General features: G+C 48.2%; 1 protein-coding gene across 1 annotated transcript; it reads left to right on the top strand.

The window, feature by feature from the left end:
• Nucleotides 1–734: 734 nt before the first annotated feature.
• CSRP3 (cysteine and glycine rich protein 3) lies at nucleotides 735–17,167 on the top strand. Its single transcript, XM_072118911.1, has 6 exons — nucleotides 735–891; nucleotides 3,745–3,873; nucleotides 14,971–15,139; nucleotides 15,470–15,602; nucleotides 15,713–15,806; nucleotides 16,943–17,167. The coding sequence occupies exons 2-6, from the start codon at nucleotides 3,762–3,764 to the stop codon at nucleotides 17,017–17,019; spliced, it is 585 nt and encodes a 194-aa protein (XP_071975012.1). The 5' UTR covers nucleotides 735–891; nucleotides 3,745–3,761; the 3' UTR covers nucleotides 17,020–17,167.
• The last annotated feature ends 1,703 nt before the right edge of the window (nucleotides 17,168–18,870 follow it).

Raw genomic sequence — 18,870 nt, 5'->3', positions numbered from 1 at the left:
CACTTGGGGGACAGGACAGGGACACACTGACACTTGGGGGAGAGGACAGGGACACGCTGACACTTGGGGGACAGGACAGGGACACGCTGACACTTGGGGGCAGGACAGGGACACGTTGACACTTGGGGGGCAGGACAGGGACACCCTGACACTTGGGGGACAGGACATGCTGACACTTGGGGGACAGGACAGGGACACCCTGACACTTGGGGGACAGGACAGGGACACGCTGACACTTGGGGGACAGGACAGTGACCCGCTGACACTTGGGGGACAGGACAGGGACACGCTGACACTTGGGGGACAGGACAGGGACACGCTGACACTTGGGGGACAGGGCAGGGACACGCTGACACTTGGGGGACAGGAAAATTATTTTCTGGCTATTGGAGAAGTTGTATAGGAATAAAATAAATAGCGCCACACCTGTTTACAGGTTGTATACGGTATTGCAGCTCTGTCCCATTCTCAGTACAGGTCATATTCCTGTAAAGTACCTAGAAGAAAGCAGCCTTGTCCCCAAACATGATAAATGTATGTGACAGCTGCTGTCACAGTCATCCTGTGTTAACCCTCTCTCTACTTCCCATAATGCTGTGTAGATTGTGGGATTGGGGTTTGGTGCGGGAGTTCTAGTTGAGCCCCCCCTCTTCTGGAAACCTCTGCTCCTGAGTGAAATTCCAGAAGTCATTGTTATCCGTCTCCCTCTCTCGTAGCGTTAGGAAAAGATCCAGGGATCAGGGGCTATTTTTGGCCGTCTGATTTCAGAGATGTTCTTCTTCATCTATCATCACCCCAGGAAGGATCTTTCTGGGGAATTTAAAGGCTCCAGGAATCTGTCCAGACCTTCCAGTGTGTGAGGTATCTCCAGAGGACGGGTGTGCGGAGCGGGTGAGTGCCCTCCTGTGTGCGGTGTATGCGCCATTCCTGGACCATTCCTCTACCCATCACCTTTCCTCCATACTTTGGGTTTGCGTCGCTATCTCCATGTATTTCATCTGTTTTCCATAAAACTAACCCAATCTTTCATTTCTTTATTGTATCTAATTCCAAAGGATCCAAAAAAATGTAATTCTATTTTTTAAAACATTACCGTTTTGTGTATGCAGCTTCAGTGCAAACCTATGTGTCTGTATGGATACAGACTACAAACAAACCCATCAGTCGTATCCATCCCATGACTGCAACATTGTATCAATTTTATAGTTGATTTTTGATCTATGGAGGAACATAGATCTGCATGGGAGCTGCGTACACAAAACAGATTTTTTAATTAAAAAAACTTTTACAAAGTTTTATATCAGATGCATTGAGGAAGAATAAGGATAATTTCCATCCGTATCTATACATTGTATATCTGCACTTTTTCTATAGACCTTGCAAGTCCTATCATTGTTACTACCTGTACATCTCATGGATGTGCACTACATTTATTAAGAAGTTGTATGCCAATAGTAAGGTGTTTGCTGTCAGTGAGTGGAAACGAGGAAAACAATAGACACTTAGCCTTGTCTTACATTTATTTGAGAGTTAGACTCCAGACTGATACATTGTAGCAAACTATAGGAGAGCCCAGGACTAGGACAATTGATTATGTACACGGTTTGTTACAATGTATCAGTCTGGAGTCCAAGCTCTTTCGCTTACAGAGCATTGTCTAGACTGGATCTTCACTTGTCAGTTGAGAGCAGGACTATTGATTATATGCAAGTTTTTTTTTACAATGTATCAGTATAGAGTCCAGGCTCTTTAGCTTATAGAGCATTGTCTACACTGGAAAATAGGAACTACTATTTACCTGAGAGCAGAACTGACTGTGTACAAGTTTCGTTAAAATGTATCAGTCCGGAATCCAGGCTCTTTAGCTCACAGAGCATTCTCTAGACTGGATATAATTGTATCCACTACTTCTTGAGAGCAGGACTGACTATGTACAAATTTCTATACAATGTATCAGTCCGAAGTCCAGGTTGTTTAGCTCACAGAGCATTTTCTAGACTGGATATAATTGTTTCTACTTCCAGTATGAGAGCTGCACTGACTGTGTACAATGTTTGTTACAATGTGTCAGTCTAGAGTCCAGGCTCTTTAGCTTATAGAGCATTGTCTGGACAGGATATAATTGTATCCACTACTTCTTTAGAGCAGGACTGACTATGTACACGTTTCGCTACAATGTATCAGTCTGGAGTCAAGGCTGTTAAGCTCATAGAGCATTTTTTAGACTGGACATAATTGTCTCCACTTCTCAGCTAGAGCTGGACTAAGTATGTACAGGGTTTGTTACATTGTGTAAGTTTGGAGTCCAATCTATTAAGTTCACATAACATTTTGTAGATTGGATAAAATTGTATCAACTTCTTATCTAGGAGCAGGACTGACTATGTACAGCGTTGTTGCAATGTGTCAGTCTGGAGTTCCGGCTCTTTAGCTTATAGAACATTGTCTAGATTGTATACAATTGTGTCCACCATTCAGCTGAGAGCTGGACTGAATATGTACAGGGTTTGTTACAATGTATCAGTCCGGAGTCCAGGCTGTTTTGCTCACAGAGCATTGTCTAGACTGGATACAGTTGTATCCACTACTCACCTACTAGCAGAATTGGCTATGTACAGGGTCACTACCACTGCTAGACTGTTCCCATTCACTGACAGCAAGTATTTATCTGGAAAATTGTGAGAAATTAAAATACAATATATATTAGAAACTTGTAGTTTTATTTATAGTTTTGTATGATTTATATATAATTTTTATGTTGTGTAATTGATGTTTTTATTTTTATTATTTTACTCCATTAAGGATATTAATAGCAGTTTATGATCTGAATTTGAGGCTGTGGTCACACGTTCAGTTTTTCAGATGCAGTTTCGGAAGTTCAAACCAGGAGTGGAGTGAAAAATTGAGATTGAGAAGAATCTCTCAATTAAATGTTCAGTTTGATTTACTGAAAACTGAACGTGTGAATACTCCCTTAGAATAATGTGGGATAATTAGAACCTATTTGCATACATATTGGATTACATAACGGGGCACATTTACTTACCCGTCCCGTTGACGCCATCGATCCGGAATGTCCAACGAGTTCACTAAGATCGTGCGTCGAATTTCCTGCAGGTGTCGCTGCTGCGCCGAGGTCCGCCGGAGTCAATCTGCATGTGAGTGCTGATCTTGCGACACAATTTCCTTTTTAAATTCCGTGGTTCGTCCGAATCAGTCGGATTGCCCCCCGATTTGTGTCGCATGAAAGCCGGGGCCGATGTGCCACAATCCGATCACGTGCGCCAAAAACCCGGGGCAATTCAGGGCAAAAAGGAACAATTCAGGAAACCCGATGGAAATGCGTCCGACAAACTCTTAGTAAATGAGCCCCATTATCTGCATATTCCCCCATAGATGGTCAGTTTATGTTCTGCAGCGATTATCCAGTGCATGTATAAGACCTGGTGCACTTCCAGCACGAAAAGCCGACACTTTTTTCAAAAAATTTTGGTGGACTACACAAAAACTTGCTATTGAGTTTCCAAGATAGAAATTAAGCAGAGTCTTCTAATGTGGAGGAACCCTAATAAAATAACTACTGGAAGCTGCAGCATTAATAGCTACAGTAGAACCAAATGTTATCAACAATGTATCATTGATTTCCAATGGAGCAAATAATTTAGAAAGTTAATTCGATTTGTATCAATCTGCATCACACCATCCCATTTTCTCTGTGTGAATTCCTCTCTACACTTGTGCCAGGCTTGTATTCTTGGACAATGCCGAATCTGGGCGGAGGTGCCAAATGCGGAGCTTGTGGGAAGACGGTTTACCACGCGGAGGAGATCCAGTGCAATGGACGCAGCTTCCATAAGCCATGTTTTATATGTAGTAAGTACAAGTTTCTAACACTGTGATCTGGCTACATCTCTGACTCTGCCTTATCTTAGCTGTAGTCGGATGTAGTCTGACTCCGCCCCCTGTCTCATCAGAAGCAGCATACACATACGATAAGGATTGGATGATGATTTATGTATATGGGCCCCTCTATAGTCCACTTCCTTTTTTTGGAGCAAAAAAGTTAAAATAAGACCATCCATATAAGATCAATTCTTTGTATACACAGAACCCAAAATGTCTCTCCCCTATGCTTTACACTGCTGTTCTGACCATCCAAAAGCACAGACACTGACTTGACCTCAATAAGTCTACAGATTATATTGACCTGAACATAAATCAATTCTGTAACCAGGAGCTCTTCCTTCCCAACCCCTATTTACATGCATGATCGTCTTTGCCAAGTGTGCATGTGTTTTCAATGAAGAGAAGGGAATGCACTTCTGTGTACTATAACAGACATATTTCTTCTCCTTTCATCTCCTCTCTACTGGAGGGGCTACAGGCGTGATGGGACAAGTCTCAGAGATACACTGACAATATCACTTCAATGGGATCCCTGCATCTGTCACTGCACATTCTCCCAGACTTTTCCATCAATTGCAGAGGGTTTATCTGTCAGAGTTTCCATCCCCCGGGGGTTGGCAGATCTCCCCGTGTCCTGATACCCTGCGATGAGTCACAAAGTGCCCAGAAATAATATCTGACCTCTCACACTCCGGGAGCACCATGTCCCGGATTGTTAGATTACCATCCAAATCCGGACGAGAGCTTATTGTCATATTCATATAAGGTTTCATGTAGTGTCCCAAGGACGAGAGAAGGTCACAGCATCGGCACAGACCCCTAATAACTAGAAGTATAATACAGGAGGTAACTCCGGATCAGTACAAGATAAGTAATGTCATGTATGTACACAGTGACTGCACCAGCAGCAGAATAGTGAGTGCAGCTCTGGGGTATAATACAGGATGTAACTCAGGATCAGTACAGGATAAGTAATGTCATGTATGTACACAGTGACTGCACCAGCAGCAGAATAGTGAGTGCAGCTCTGGGGTATAATACAGGATGTAACTCAGGATCAGTACAGGATAAGTAATGTCATGTATGTACACAGTGACTGCACCAGCAGCAGAATAGTGAGTGCAGCTCTGGAGTATAATACAGGATGTAACTCAGGATCAGTACAGGATAAGTAATGTTATGTATGTACACAGTGACTGCACCAGCAGAATAGTGAGTGCAGCTCTGGGGTATAATACAGGATGTAACTCAGGATCAGTACAGGGTAAGTAATGTCATGTATGTACACAGTGACCGCACCAGCATCAGAATAGTGAGTGCAGCTCTGGAGTATAATACAGGATGTAACTCAGGATCAGTACAGGATAAGTAATGTCATGTATGTACACAGTGACTGCACCAGCAGGAGAATAGTGAGTGCAGCTCTGGGGTATAATACAGGATGTAACTCAGGATCAGTACAGGATAAGTAATGTCATGTATGTACACAGTGACTGCACCAGCAGCAGAATAGTGAGTGCAGCTCTGTGGTATAATACAGGATGTAACTCAGGATCAGTACAGGATAAGTAATGTCATGTATGTACACAGTGACTGCACCAGCAGCAGAATAGTGAGTGCAGCTCTGGTGTATAATACAGGATGTAACTCAGGATCAGTACAGGATAAGTAATGTCATGTATGTACACAGTGACTGCACCAGCAGCAGAATAGTGCGTGCATTCTCAATCTGCTGTGAGCTACTGAAGGGTGTGGTTGTGTGCTGCTGAGCTCCTGCACCACCTGGAGCAATCTCTATCCACCCAGGCCTGCTCTCTCCTCCCCAGGGAGGGAGTGGGTTGTCTGGGATGAATCAAGCAGGAAAGTCCCAGGCTCCTGTCTCCCGGACCAGGCCGGCGGGGGGCAGGAGAAGCCAGTTACCGGCCAAAACTGATGGCGTGAGAAGATCTGCCCGGAGCCAAGGACGCAGCGATGTGACCTCGGCTGCCACCCCCAAGACCCAGGGAAGCCGCAAGGTCTCCGGAACACAGAAGATCAAGGCAAGTAACATCAGCCTGAGTGCTCCTCCTGGAAAGCTGGGTGTCTGTGCGGGAAAGCTGGGTGGTTCAGCTGAAAAGCTGGGTGCTCACGGGGGTGTGCAAAAAGCATGGGGTGATCTTAAGGCCCGGGAGTCTGCTACCATCTATGGCTCCCGGATTGCTGAGCACCTCCGTGAGTACGAGGAAGCTGGCAAGGCGCTGTGGAGGCTCCAGGAGGAGATAAGGGAGACCTTGGCCCTAGCGGGGGTGGCTACGCAGAGAAAGAAAAAGTCTGATCTTCTTAACACCATAGACAGACTAAAAGCCGAGGTCACCGCTCTGCAGGAGAAGCGACATCTAATCCGCGAGCACAGCGGTCCGTTTCGTGAAAAATTGGAGAATGACGCCCGGTTTGAGGAGATGCGCCAGGAGCAGTTGAGAAAGCAGAAGGGGCTTCAGGTCCAGGCGGATGATGGCGATGATGAGGAGGATGAGGAAGACCTGCCGTGTCCGTCTGGTGGCCTGCGCAAACACCAGCAGGCCTCGCACGACAGGCTGCCTGCAGAGCAAGCGCCATTACCATCAGGCTGCGGCTCTGCCAACCTGGAGGAGGAAAGTGATGACAGCAGCCAGGGAGGGGCGCTAATGGCTCAGATCCGTCAGCTTGAGTCCCCAGTTCACCTCCAGAACTTTTCCTTCGGCGATGATATGCCAGATGACGACCTAAAGAGAAAGAAGAGAGCCAGGAAGACCAAGGCGTCTGAGGAGGTGAATCTGGTGTTTCGTCCCCTCCCTGTTTCCTCCGGGCGGGCAGCAGTGCCAGCCTGTCGTGTAGGCCCCGTTGCCCAGCCCAGCACGAATCCTGCAGTGGACTCGGTGCCAGGGTGCGGGGAGAGTGCAAAGCCACGTTCCATCATGGCGCAGAGCACCAGCCTTGTTTGTAGTAGCAAGGATGGTGCAGGGAAGGCATCGGCCGAAAGGCCGGACAGTGAGGGCGATCCAGCAGGTCCTGGTACTGTGCGCTGCCCCCTAGTGGGAGGGGGGGGTGGCCCAGTGCCAGGGGCAGTGGCGGTGGCTCCTGTGGCCCTTAGCGCTGTTGCTTGCTCTGGTGAGCAGCGGCAGCGTGATGGGGCTGCTGGGGCTTGTAGTGCGGCGCCTCCCAAACATCCCGTGCAGCCTGCAGAGAAAGTCGCAGGAAAAGTATTATTCTGTATTGGTGCATCAAACTCTGAAGACATAAAAGGGGCAAAAAAACTGTCTGGAGTCTGTAAGGACAAGAGGCCTCTACCACCAATCGAGCAGCGATGCTCAAACATCATAAAAACTGCTGGACAACAAGGGGTTAATGCCAATGAGGCAGAGGGCACAAATAAGATCGGGGTTGGAGCTGCCTCTTCTCAGGCTGTATCAGCTATGGAGGTGGCTCTACCCCCAGTGCCCAGTGACGCCGAGGCAACCCCAGGTCCTCCTGGCCCAGCTGGTGTGAGTGATGCAAGGAAGCGAGGCAGTATTGTACATAGTGTGGTGAATGTTGGGGTGGTGAATGGCGCTGAGGGGGATCCTGGTGTGAGTGCTGGACCATCTGCACCCCCAGTGGTGGCCGCTCCCATAAGGAGCTATGCGAGTGTCACCGCTGGGGCAAGTGGGGTTAACTCCTTGTCTCCTGGCTCTGGGAACAGCGTTTTGCAAAGGCGTCTTCTGGAGGCTCTCAGGAGAGGGGAAAAGTCAATCACTGTAGAGGGGAGAGAGGTTGATCTGTCCTTCTGGACAGACAGGCATGGCCTGGCAGCCTTCCAAGAGAAAAGGGGGGGAGAGACTGTATGGTCTTTACCCACAACTGGGCCCGGAGCTGCCCGTAGGAATGTGGTTCGTCTTCGCTGGAGGGGCAGTGACGCATGCCCACCCAGGTCAAGGGTGGTGGAGCTCCTCCTGAAGATGAACTTCAGGGCTAGTGACATCTTTGCCCTGATACATCCTTATGGTACTCCGGAGTTCGATGTCAGCTTTGTTCGGCCGGAGGGCTTAGAGCTCTTCTGGTCGAATTATGAGCTGGCAAAGAACGAGCCCGCATGGCGAGACTTTGCTGTGCAAGCAGTGTCTCGCCAAAACACAGTCAAGAAGGTGACCGTTTTGACCCGTAACGAGTCACTTTCTTGCATGGACATCATGACTTGGCTAAGTCGTTATGGTGAGGTTGTACAGGTACCTCAGAAAAACCGCGATGAATTTGGCATTTGGTCTGGAGCCTGGACCTTCATGATGAAGTTGAAGTGTTCAGGCGGCACAGTCGCCCACATTCCCTCTTCAGCCTTTCTTGGGCGAGACAGAATCCTGATTTTCTACCAGGGGCAGCCGAAGGTCTGTCACAGGTGCGGTGACCCCACACACTTTAGCGCCAGCTGCCAAGTGCAGAAGTGCGCATTGTGTGGTGGGCTAGGTCATCTCGCTGCATCCTGTAAGGACATTAGGTGTAACCTGTGTGGTGAGCTCGGTCACCCTTTCAGCCGTTGTCCTCGCTCCTTTGCCAATGCGGTTGTGACCCCAGTGGAGGAGAGCCATGAGGTTGCTTCTGCTGGGGAAGGTACCAGCAGAGGTGGAGGAGCTAAGGGGCCTGTGAAGAAAAGCAAGAATAAGTCACCTTCTCAGTTGAGGCGGCTTGAGGCCAGACAAAAAGGGAGAGACCTGGGGAAGCCTCAGGTTGCTGGGGTGACCCTGGGTCCTTCCTCAGAGGCTGGTCATGCTACTGAGGCCCTGAGGGATGATGAGTTGGATGAGGAGGTCAGGAGGATGGAGCGCGAGAAAGGTGCCATGTCCTCCACGTCCTCCCATTATGAGAGTATGGATGAGGATAACAGGATTTGGCTAGAAAATAAGCGCAAACAGAAAAAGAAAAAACGCGGCCTATCTAAGGTACCTAAGGAAGGGAAAACTTCCTCCCCTCTGGTTGAGCTTTCCAACCGGTTCCTCACCCTCGATGAGATCGCCTCCTCGGAAGGAGAGGCTGAGGGTGGGGTTCTGGAGGTGGCGGCGGAGCAGCCTGCAGGGGGCGCCGAGTCTCTATCCTCTGGGGAAGCTGGGTCCTCAGAGTGGGAGACTGACTCAGAGTCAGGAGACAAGGACGAAGGAGAGGGTGGTCCGGGTGGGTCCTTGGGGGCCAGTAATAATATGGACACCACAATCTCATTAAAGAGAAGCTGCCCCAATTCTGAAGGTAAAAGGGAAAAGGGATCATCCTCAGAGGACAGTAGAGGGAAGGGAGGCAGAAAGAAAAAAGCCGTCTAACTCAATCACTCATGATGGCGGCACCCACTCCGTTGACGCTGGCGTCCATTAATGTCGCCAGCATTAAGTCTGATGCGGCTAGATTTGCGGCCTTTGATTTTCTCGGCCGTGTTGAAGCCGACATTTTATTTTTGCAGGAGACCAGGCTGCCAGATTTGGCGGCCGTGTTTAAAGCTAAGAGGGAATGGAGACACGGGCCTTCCTATTGGTCTCTTGCGGCCGAGCCGTATAGCGGAGTGGCGGTCCTTTTTACCGCGCCGGTAGAATGCCGACGAGTTATTGAGTTAGAAATGGGGAGGTGCCTGATCCTGGATGTCCTCATGAAGGGACAAGAACTGCGCCTAATTAACATCTATGGTCCCCAGTCCAAGTGGGACAGGAAGTGTCTCTTTATGAGGATCAAGCCCTACCTTTTTACAAGTCGGCAGGTGGTCTTTGGAGGGGACTTCAATGCTGTCACGAGGTCCCAGGATAGGGGAGGTTCCAGAGACAAGCTGACTTATGATAGCGTCGCTCTTAATAGCATAGCTAGTGAGGCTCGCCTGGTGGATGTCCACATCCGGCACACCCCAGGCCACGCGGGGTTCACCTATTATAGGGGTAGCTGCAGGTCTAGAATAGACAGGTTTTATTTAAAGGAGGAAGCCATTTCTTCAGCAGTGTCCGTTGTTGAGGTGGAGTTCTCCGACCACTGTCTAATTTTGTTTTCTCTGAATGTTACAGAGACCCCCCGGATGGGAAGAGGCTACTGGAAGCTCAATTCGTCTCTCCTGGAAGAAGCAGAGATAAGACAATCCTTTGAGGACTTTCTTCAGAGCCAGGTACCATTGCTGGGCCTTTGTAGCAGTAAGGCAGAGTGGTGGGAGATGCTCAAGAAAAGGGTGGCGAGATTCTTCCGCCAGCTCTCGAGCCTCAGGAGCCTGGACAGGTACCGCCTGTATCAGGGCCTGAGGAGGAAACTCGAGCATCTCGTCTCGACTGGAGGTAGTCGTGAGGACATCTCCAGAGTGAAATCCTTGCTGAAGAGGTGTCAGTACGATAGACACGCATCTTTGGTTTTTGAGAGGGATTACGGGAAATACCGCTCGCCCGACCCTTACAGAAACTGCAAGATGTCAGTGAATGGTAAAGTTGTCACGGGACTGGTTGACAGTAGGGGATCCCTGAAAAGGTCCAGATCAGGGATTCTGGAGGTCGTCAGATCCTTCTACTCGCACCTCTTGGGCAGGAAGGATCTAGATCGGGATGTGATGTCGGATTTCCTGGCTGAAACTGTCCCTGAGCCAGGAGTAGACCCCTCTCTTGATGTTTTGACAGAGATGATCAGGGAAGAGGAAGTCAGCCGGGCGATTGAAGGGCTCGCCCTCAAGAAATCGCCGGGTCCGGATGGCTTAACATCTGAGTTTTATAAGACCTTTAAGGACGCCTTGGTTCCCCTCTTGACTGAGGTATTCAATGAGTGTCTTTCCTCGGGCGCTCTGCCGAAGTCAATGAGGAGGTCAGCCCTGATCATCCTGTCAAAGGGTAAGGACCGATCTCGTATTGAGAACTGGCGTCCCATAGCGCTTCTCAATACGGACAGAAAGGTTTTGGCAAAGGTGCTGTTTAATCGGCTGGTGCAGTTTGCGCCCCGGCTCCTTTCGGGGACCCAGCACTGCTCTGTTCCAGGCCGCAGTACATTTAGTGCTGTGCTTTGTGTTCGGGAGGCAGTGGAGCAGGGCAGGGCTGGTAACTGGAAGGGGTACTTGCTGTCCTTGGATCAGGCAAAAGCGTTTGATCGGGTTAACCATGAGTACCTCTGGTCTGTCCTTCTGAGGTATGGCCTGCCGGGGGAGTTTGTCAATTGGCTAAAGGTTTTGTACGCAGGGGCAGAGAGTTTCCCGCTTGTGAACGGTTGGATTGGCCGCTCTTTTGAGGTTGGGTCTGGTGTTCGCCAGGGTTGTCCTCTGAGCCCACTTCTATACGTGTTCGCGATTGACCCATTCCTTAGGAGGGTTGATCGTGGGCCGTTGGTGGGAGTCGGGATGGACCAGGCGGCACCGGAAACCACTCTAAGGGTGGTAGCGTATGCTGATGATGTCACCGTTTTTGTGTCCTCGAGAGGGGAGGCGCAATGGGTGATGTCAGAGGTTGACCGCTACTCAGAGGCTTCTGGGTCCAAGATCAACCGGGATAAGTGTGAGAGTCTCTGGCTGGGAGAGGGGGATCCAGGCTTTGATCTCCCGGACACTCTTCCAGGGCCCCAAGACTCTGCCAAAGTTCTCGGCATCGAATTTGGCCAGGGGGCTTAAGATCGCCGCCCAGAAGGTGGACCAGTGGAAGGGTTGGTCTTTGACCCTCAGGGAAAGGGTGAACTTGATTAAAACTTACCTGCTCCCATTGCTGATATATCTGGGCAGTGTGTGCATGTTGCCAGAACCCCTCTGGACTCGGGTGTACAGTCTGTTCTTCCAGCTGTTATGGGGGAATAGGCTGAACCTAATCAAGAGGGAGGTTACTTACCGCACGAGGAGACAAGGAGGGTTGTGTATGGTCAACCCTGTGGTGTTCCTAGTGAATACCTTTCTTAAGATCAATATCGCAAACCTCTGGAAAGAGAGGGCTCCTCCGTGGGTATACTCCTGCAGGGGATGGTTTCGGCCTTTCTTCCAGGAATGGGAGACAGGAGGGCGAGTGAAGGATCTCCGTACACCACATGGGCATCTTCCGGCTTACGCTACCCCGGTTCTGAAGGTGATTCGCCGGTGGGGTCTGGGAATGTGGGAGATCAGGACCATGTCGAGGAAAGTCCTTGACAAAAGGGTTCTGTTGACCCATTTCCAGAAGCCTCTGGCCCTCAGGGATTGCCCAAGTCGGGATCTGGGGGTGGGTTTAGGTCTTTTGAATTCCATCAGGATCCCCTTGAAGTTTTGGGACTTGACTTGGCGCTGCTTCCATGGAAAGCTGTGTGTGAGGGACAATCTGAAGTGTAGGAGCTCTGAGGAAAGGGGTTGTCCCCGGGAGGAGTGCGGTGGCCTGCTGGAGAGCATGGACCACTTCCTGCTTCAGTGCCCCTTTAACACAGAGGTGTACAACCGGGTGGGCGCTTCCATCCATTGGCCCGGGTTGGCCGGTCTCTCCTATGCGGAGTGGGCCTATGGAGCATTCAGAGGCCTGGGTGGCCGGGACCGCTGCACGTTATTCCTAGTTAGTCTAGTGGTCAGGTACCACACGTGGAACGCACGGTGTTTAGTATCGACGCAGCGTAAAATCCTCCCGGTGGTTGAGGTGGTTAGGAACATTCTCGGTGACCTGGTGAAGGTGCGCTCTCTGGAGTATGAGAGGCTGGGCACGGGGAGGGCCTCTCTCCTTTGGAGGGGGTTCTCCTTTAGTGTCCCTTAGTCTGTCGTCTCCGCTCCTGGTGTTGGGCTGAGGCTGACACTGTAGATTTTTGTTTTGTATCTGAGGTTATAGTGATGTAGCGGCTTGCAGGCGCCGATCCTGGGCTTTATGTGGTTGGTTTGTTATGTTGATATGTTTAATGTGTTTGTATTTTGTGTACAGTGTGTATTTATGTAGTTATAGTTGATGTGTATATAGCTTGGTTGGTTTTTGGGGTGTTGGTGTTAGGGTGTTAGGTTGGGAGGGGGGTGGACGGGATGTGGACTATATGATCCTGGGCACTGGTCTGGACTATATAGCGCGAACTTTGGACGTTAGACCAGTGTCTGGGTGGGAGGGTGATGGGCGTGGGATTTAGTTAGTTATATTTAATGTTTTTATTTCCTGTTTGTCTTTTTTTTGCTGTGTATTCTTTAGTTATTTATGGAAAAAAAATAAAATAAAAAATTATTATAAAAAGTTATATAAAAAAAAAAAAAAAAAAATTAGGTGGTGGGATTGGGTGAAGGTTTTGTTTTATAATGCTGATTGTGTGGTGTGTGTGTGGCTGGGCCAGGAGATTTTTGTAAGTCTCTTTTAGTTTGTATTATTGTTTTGTTTTGCCAGAAGTTATGGCTTGATTTATGTTTATTGTTGTAATGTTTTTCATTTTTATATATAAAATAAAAGATTTACAGGATGTAACTCAGGATCAGTACAGGATAAGTAATGTCATGTATGTACACAGTGACTGCACCAGCAGCAGAATAGTGAGTGCAGCTCTGGGGTATAATACAGGATGTAACTCAGGATCAGTACAGGATAAGTAATGTCATGTATGTACAGTGACTGCACCAGCAGCAGAATAGTGAGTGCAGCTCTGGAGTGTAATACAGGATGTAACTCAGGATCAGTACAGGATAAGTAATATCATGTATGTACACAGTGACTGCACCAGCAGCAGAATAGTGAGTGCAGTTCTGAAGTATAATACAGTATGTAACTCAGGATCAGTACAGGATAAGTAATGCCATGTATGTACACAGTGACTGCACCAGCAGCAGAATAGTGAGTGCAGCTCTGGAGTATAATACAGGATGTAACTCAGGATCGGTACAGGATAAGTAATGTCATGTATGTACACAGTGACTGCACCAGCAGCAGAATAGTGAGTGCAGCTCTGGAGTATAATACAGGATGTAACTCAGGATCAGTACAGGATAAGTAATGTCATGTATGTACACAGTGACTGCACCAGCAGCAGAATAGTGAGTGCAGCTCTGGGGTATAATACAGGATGTAACTCAGGATCAGTACAGGATAAGTAATGTCATGTATGTACAGTGACTGGACCAGCAGCAGAATAATGAGTGCAGCTCTGGAATATAATACAGGTTGTAGCTCAGGATCAGTACAGGATAAGTAATGCCATGTATGTACACAGTGACTGCACCAGCAGCAGAATAGTGAGTGCAGCTCTGGAGTATAATACAGGATGTAACGCAGGATCGGTACAGGATAAGTCATGTCATGTATGTACACAGTGACTGCACCAGCAGCAGAATAGTGAGTGCAGCTCTGGGGTATAATACAGGATGTAACTCAGGATCAGTACAGGATAAGTAATGTCATGTATGTACACAGTGACTGCACCTGCAGCAGAATAGTGAGTGCAGCTCTGGGGTATAATACAGGATGTAACTCAGGATCAGTACAGGATAAGTAATGTCATGTATGTACACAGTGACTGCACCACTAGCAGAATAGTGAGTGCAACTCTGGAGTATAATACAGGTTGTAGCTCAGGATCAGTACATGATAAGTAATGTCATGTATGTACAGTGACTGCACCAGCAGCAGAATAGTGAGTGCAGCTCTGGGGTATAATACAGGGTGTAACTCAGGATCAGTACAGGATAAGTAATGTCATGTATGTACAGTGACTGCACCAGCAGCAGAATAGTGAGTGCAGCTCTGGGGTATAATACAGGGTGTAACTCAGGATCAGTACAGGATAAGTAATGTCATGTATGTACACAGTGACTGCACCAGCAGCAGAATAATGAGTGCAGCTCTGGAGTATAATACAGGATGTAACTCAGGATCAGTACAGGATAAGTAATGTCATGTATGTACAGTGACTGCACCAGCAGCAGAATAGTGAGTGCAGCTCCGGGGTATAATACAGGATGTAACTCAGGATCAGTACAGGATAAGTAATGTCATGTATGTACACAGTGACTGCACCAGCAGCAGAATAGTGAGTGCAGCTCTGGGGTATAATACAGGATGTAACTCAGGATCAGTACAGGATAAGTAATGTCATGTATGTACACCGTGACTGCACCAGCAGCAGAATAGTGAGTGCAGCTCTGGAGTATAATGGCGGCTCTATGTCTTGCAGTGGTTTGCAGGAAGGCTCTGGATAGCACCACGGTGGCTGCACATGAATCTGAAATCTACTGCAAGTCTTGTTACGGTAGAAAGTACGGCCCTAAGGGTTACGGCTACGGACAAGGCGCCGGCTGCTTGAGCACTGACACTGGAGAGAGATTTGGGATTGAAGTTGCTCAGTGAGTACAACCTATGGGATAACTCTGCATGTTACAAACTTTGATTTCATTATTTCCAGTTTTAAAGCTGCTTTAGGTTATTATCAGTAAAATTCATATTCAGCTTCCCAAAACTGCAAATTCCTCTTATCCAATTATCTCTTAGAGCTGAGGGTTTGTTACAATTGTATACAATTTTTATGAACACAGTAGCAGCAGCACAAATCTTCCTCAGGTCTTGCTACCTACACTGATACATTGTAGCAAATACCATGCATTTAGTCCCGGATCATGATCTAAAGTCTTGCTAGTAGATGATGTCCCTGTAGCTTATTGCTGGTGTATTCACAGGACTCATCCCTCCCATGGCTCTCCCACCACCACACACTCCTCCAAGTTTGCACAGAAGTTCGGAGCCACAGAAAAATGTCCCAGATGTGGAAAATCCGTCTACGCTGCCGAGAAAGTGATGGGAGGTGGAAGGGTAAGGAAATCAGTTTACCTTCCTGGGTGTGTACCTTTAAAATCTGCAATGGCACGGCCCCTTTAAGACTGGCATGACCCCTTTAAGCAGCTTCTTTTCCTTCTCCGCAGCCTTGGCATAAAACCTGTTTCCGGTGCGCACTGTGTGGGAAGAGTCTGGACTCCACCACCGTCACGGAGAAGGATGGAGAAATCTACTGTAAAGGTCAGAATTTGCTTCATTATAAGTGTGTATGTCCTCACACTGCTGTGCTCTTAGCACTCTACAATTAGCTGCACCACTAACCCTCTCCTCTGAGTATAAGCATGGTTAAAACTAGAACAGTCATTTAGAGCAGTGGTAAGAAGTTGTGGAGTAGCTTTATGCACAGAGCTAAGAGCACAGCAGTGTGAGGACACCCCCCCACCTTTCCAGTGCACTAGGAGAAGCTACAATCTTTGAATATAAATCCATATATCACAGTTCTGCTGCTACTAAAAACGTGCACAAATGTATGATTACACAATTCTCCAGGGACAATACCGAAAATTGGCAGCAGAGAGCACAGAGTACAGCAGTGTGAGGACACCCCTCTTCCCAGTGCAGTAGCAGAAGCTACAATTTTGGATCATAGTCCCCTGCTACCAGCAACACAAATATATGATTACACATCTATCCAGGGACAATACCTAACATTGGCTACAGAGAGCACAGGGCACAGCAGTGTGAGGACATACCACCAGTACACTAGAAGCTGTAATACTGGAATATAAATGCATATATCAAAGTCCTACTAACATCATATACAAAACTATGATTATACATCTCTTCAGGGACAATACCCAACACTGGCTGCTGAGAGCACAGCACAGAGAACAGCAGTGTAAGAACCCCCCCCCCCCCCCCAGTGCACTAGGGCAAGCTACAATTTTGGAATATAAATACATGTATCACAGTCCCTTGCTATGAGAAACATACATGAAAAGGTATTATTATACATCTCTCCAGGGACAATACCTAACAGTGGCTGCAGAGAGCACAGAGCACAACATTGCAAGGACACCCCCTTTCTCCAATGCACTTGGAGAAGCTACAATCCTAGAGAATGAAACCTTTTAATTCACAGCTCTGCTGCTACTAACAACATACACAAAGCTATGATTACACATTTCTCCAGCGACAATATCTAACATTGGCTGCAGAGAGCACAGCAGTGTGAGGACACTCCCCCAGTGCACTTGGAGAAACTACAATCCTGGAATATAAATCCTTATGTCACAGTCCTGCTCTATCGCCCCTTACTGGCTCACACCTGGTAAAACCGATGACACATGAACCTTCCTCTCTCTCAATCTCTCTAGTTTGTTACGCCAAAAACTTTGGTCCAAAGGGAATAGGATTCGGAGGCCTGACGCAGGTGGAGCAGAAGGAAGACTGAACGACGCGACGTGTGCGACAATCCCGGAGGATGTTCACTTTACTTGAAGACATTAGAATTGGGGAATATTCACTGATTGCAGATTATATATCAGACCGGCTCCGGGTTGTAAGACAATAAAGAAAGTTTTGAAACTTTTTAAAATTTATTTTAAGAATGGACAACGTGGTTCAATTAGAAATGGTATTTAGACAGTCCTCCTTATCATGCTGTTCTCATTTGAGATATCTAACAACTGATCAGCAGTATCTCGCCATAGAGCCTCATCTGTAGTGACATAATGGGAATACACTTACCAAATATACAGCTAGAAAGTTTATTGGTCAAAAGAAGCTTAGAACTGCCCTCCCTTCCTCCTCCATGTATGCAATTGCTCTCCCTTCCTCCTCCACCATGTATGCAATTGCTCTCCCTTCCTCCTCCACCATGTATGCAATTGCTCTCCCTTCCTCCTCCACCATGTGTGCAATTGCTCTCCCTTCCTCCTCCACCATGTGTGCAATTGCTCTCCCTTCCTCCACCACGTGTGCAATTGCTCTCCCTTCCTCCTCCACCATGTGTGCAATTGCTCTCCCTTCCTCCTCCACCATGTGTGCAATTGCTCTCCCTTCCTCCTCCACCATGTGTGCAATTGCTCTCCCTTCCTCCATTGGCCATATGATCCTTGGAGTTGGAGTCTTATAAGTCACATGACTCCTGACACTGGTTCCACATGGGTCACATGATCGTTTGTACTGGCCTCTCATTGGCCATACGATTCTTGATACTGGTGTCGTTGGTCACATAACGCCAAATGCAAATTTACATTTGGTCATGTGGATCGGAATATAGATACAAATTGGTCACCTGACAGCGAGGGGCTTTCCATTTATGTGAGCCTAAATGCTGCTACTCCATTGGCTGACTTAATTCCATACATGGTGGAGGAAGGGAGAGCAATTGCACACATGGTGGAGCAAGGGAGAGCAATTGCACACATGGTGGAGCAAGGGAGAGCAATTGCACACATGGTGGAGCAAGGGAGAGCAATTGCACACATGGTGGAGCAAGGGAGAGCAATTGCACACATGGTGGAGCAAGGGAGAGCAATTGCACACATGGTGGAGCAAGGGAGAGCAATTGCACACATGGTGGAGCAAGGGAGAGCAATTGCACACATGGTGGAGCAAGGGAGAGCAATTGCACACATGGTGGAGCAAGGGAGAGCAATTGCACACATGGTGGAGCAAGGGAGAGCAATTGCACACATGGTGGAGCAAGGGAGAGCAATTGCACACATGGTGGAGCAAGGGAGAGCAATTGCACACATGGTGGAGCAAGGGAGAGCAATTGCACACATGGTGGAGCAAGGGAGAGCAATTGCACACATGGTGGAGCAAGGGAGAGCAATTGCACACATGGTGGAGCAAGGGAGAGCAATTGCACACATGGTGGAGCAAGGGAGAGCAATTGCACACATGGTGGAGCAAGGGAGAGCAATTGCACACATGGTGGAGCAAGGGAGAGCAATTGCACACATGGTGGAGCAAGGGAGAGCAATTGCACACATGGTGGAGCAAGGGAGAGCAATTGCACACATGGTGGAGCAAGGGAGAGCAATTGCACACATGGTGGAGCAAGGGAGAGCAATTGCACACATGGTGGAGCAAGGGAGAGCAATTGCACACATGGTGGAGCAAGGGAGAGCAATTGCACACATGGTGGAGCAAGGGAGAGCAATTGCACACATGGTGGAGCAAGGGAGAGCAATTGCACACATGGTGGAGCAAGGGAGAGCAATTGCACACATGGTGGAGCAAGGGAGAGCAATTGCACACATGGTGGAGCAAGGGAGAGCAATTGCACACATGG

This window comes from Engystomops pustulosus, chromosome 7 (assembly GCF_040894005.1).
Source record: "Engystomops pustulosus chromosome 7, aEngPut4.maternal, whole genome shotgun sequence".
Lineage (NCBI taxonomy): Eukaryota > Metazoa > Chordata > Amphibia > Anura > Leptodactylidae > Engystomops > Engystomops pustulosus.
Note: the sequence above shows the minus strand (reverse complement) of the source record. Positions and strands in the feature narration are given on the sequence as shown.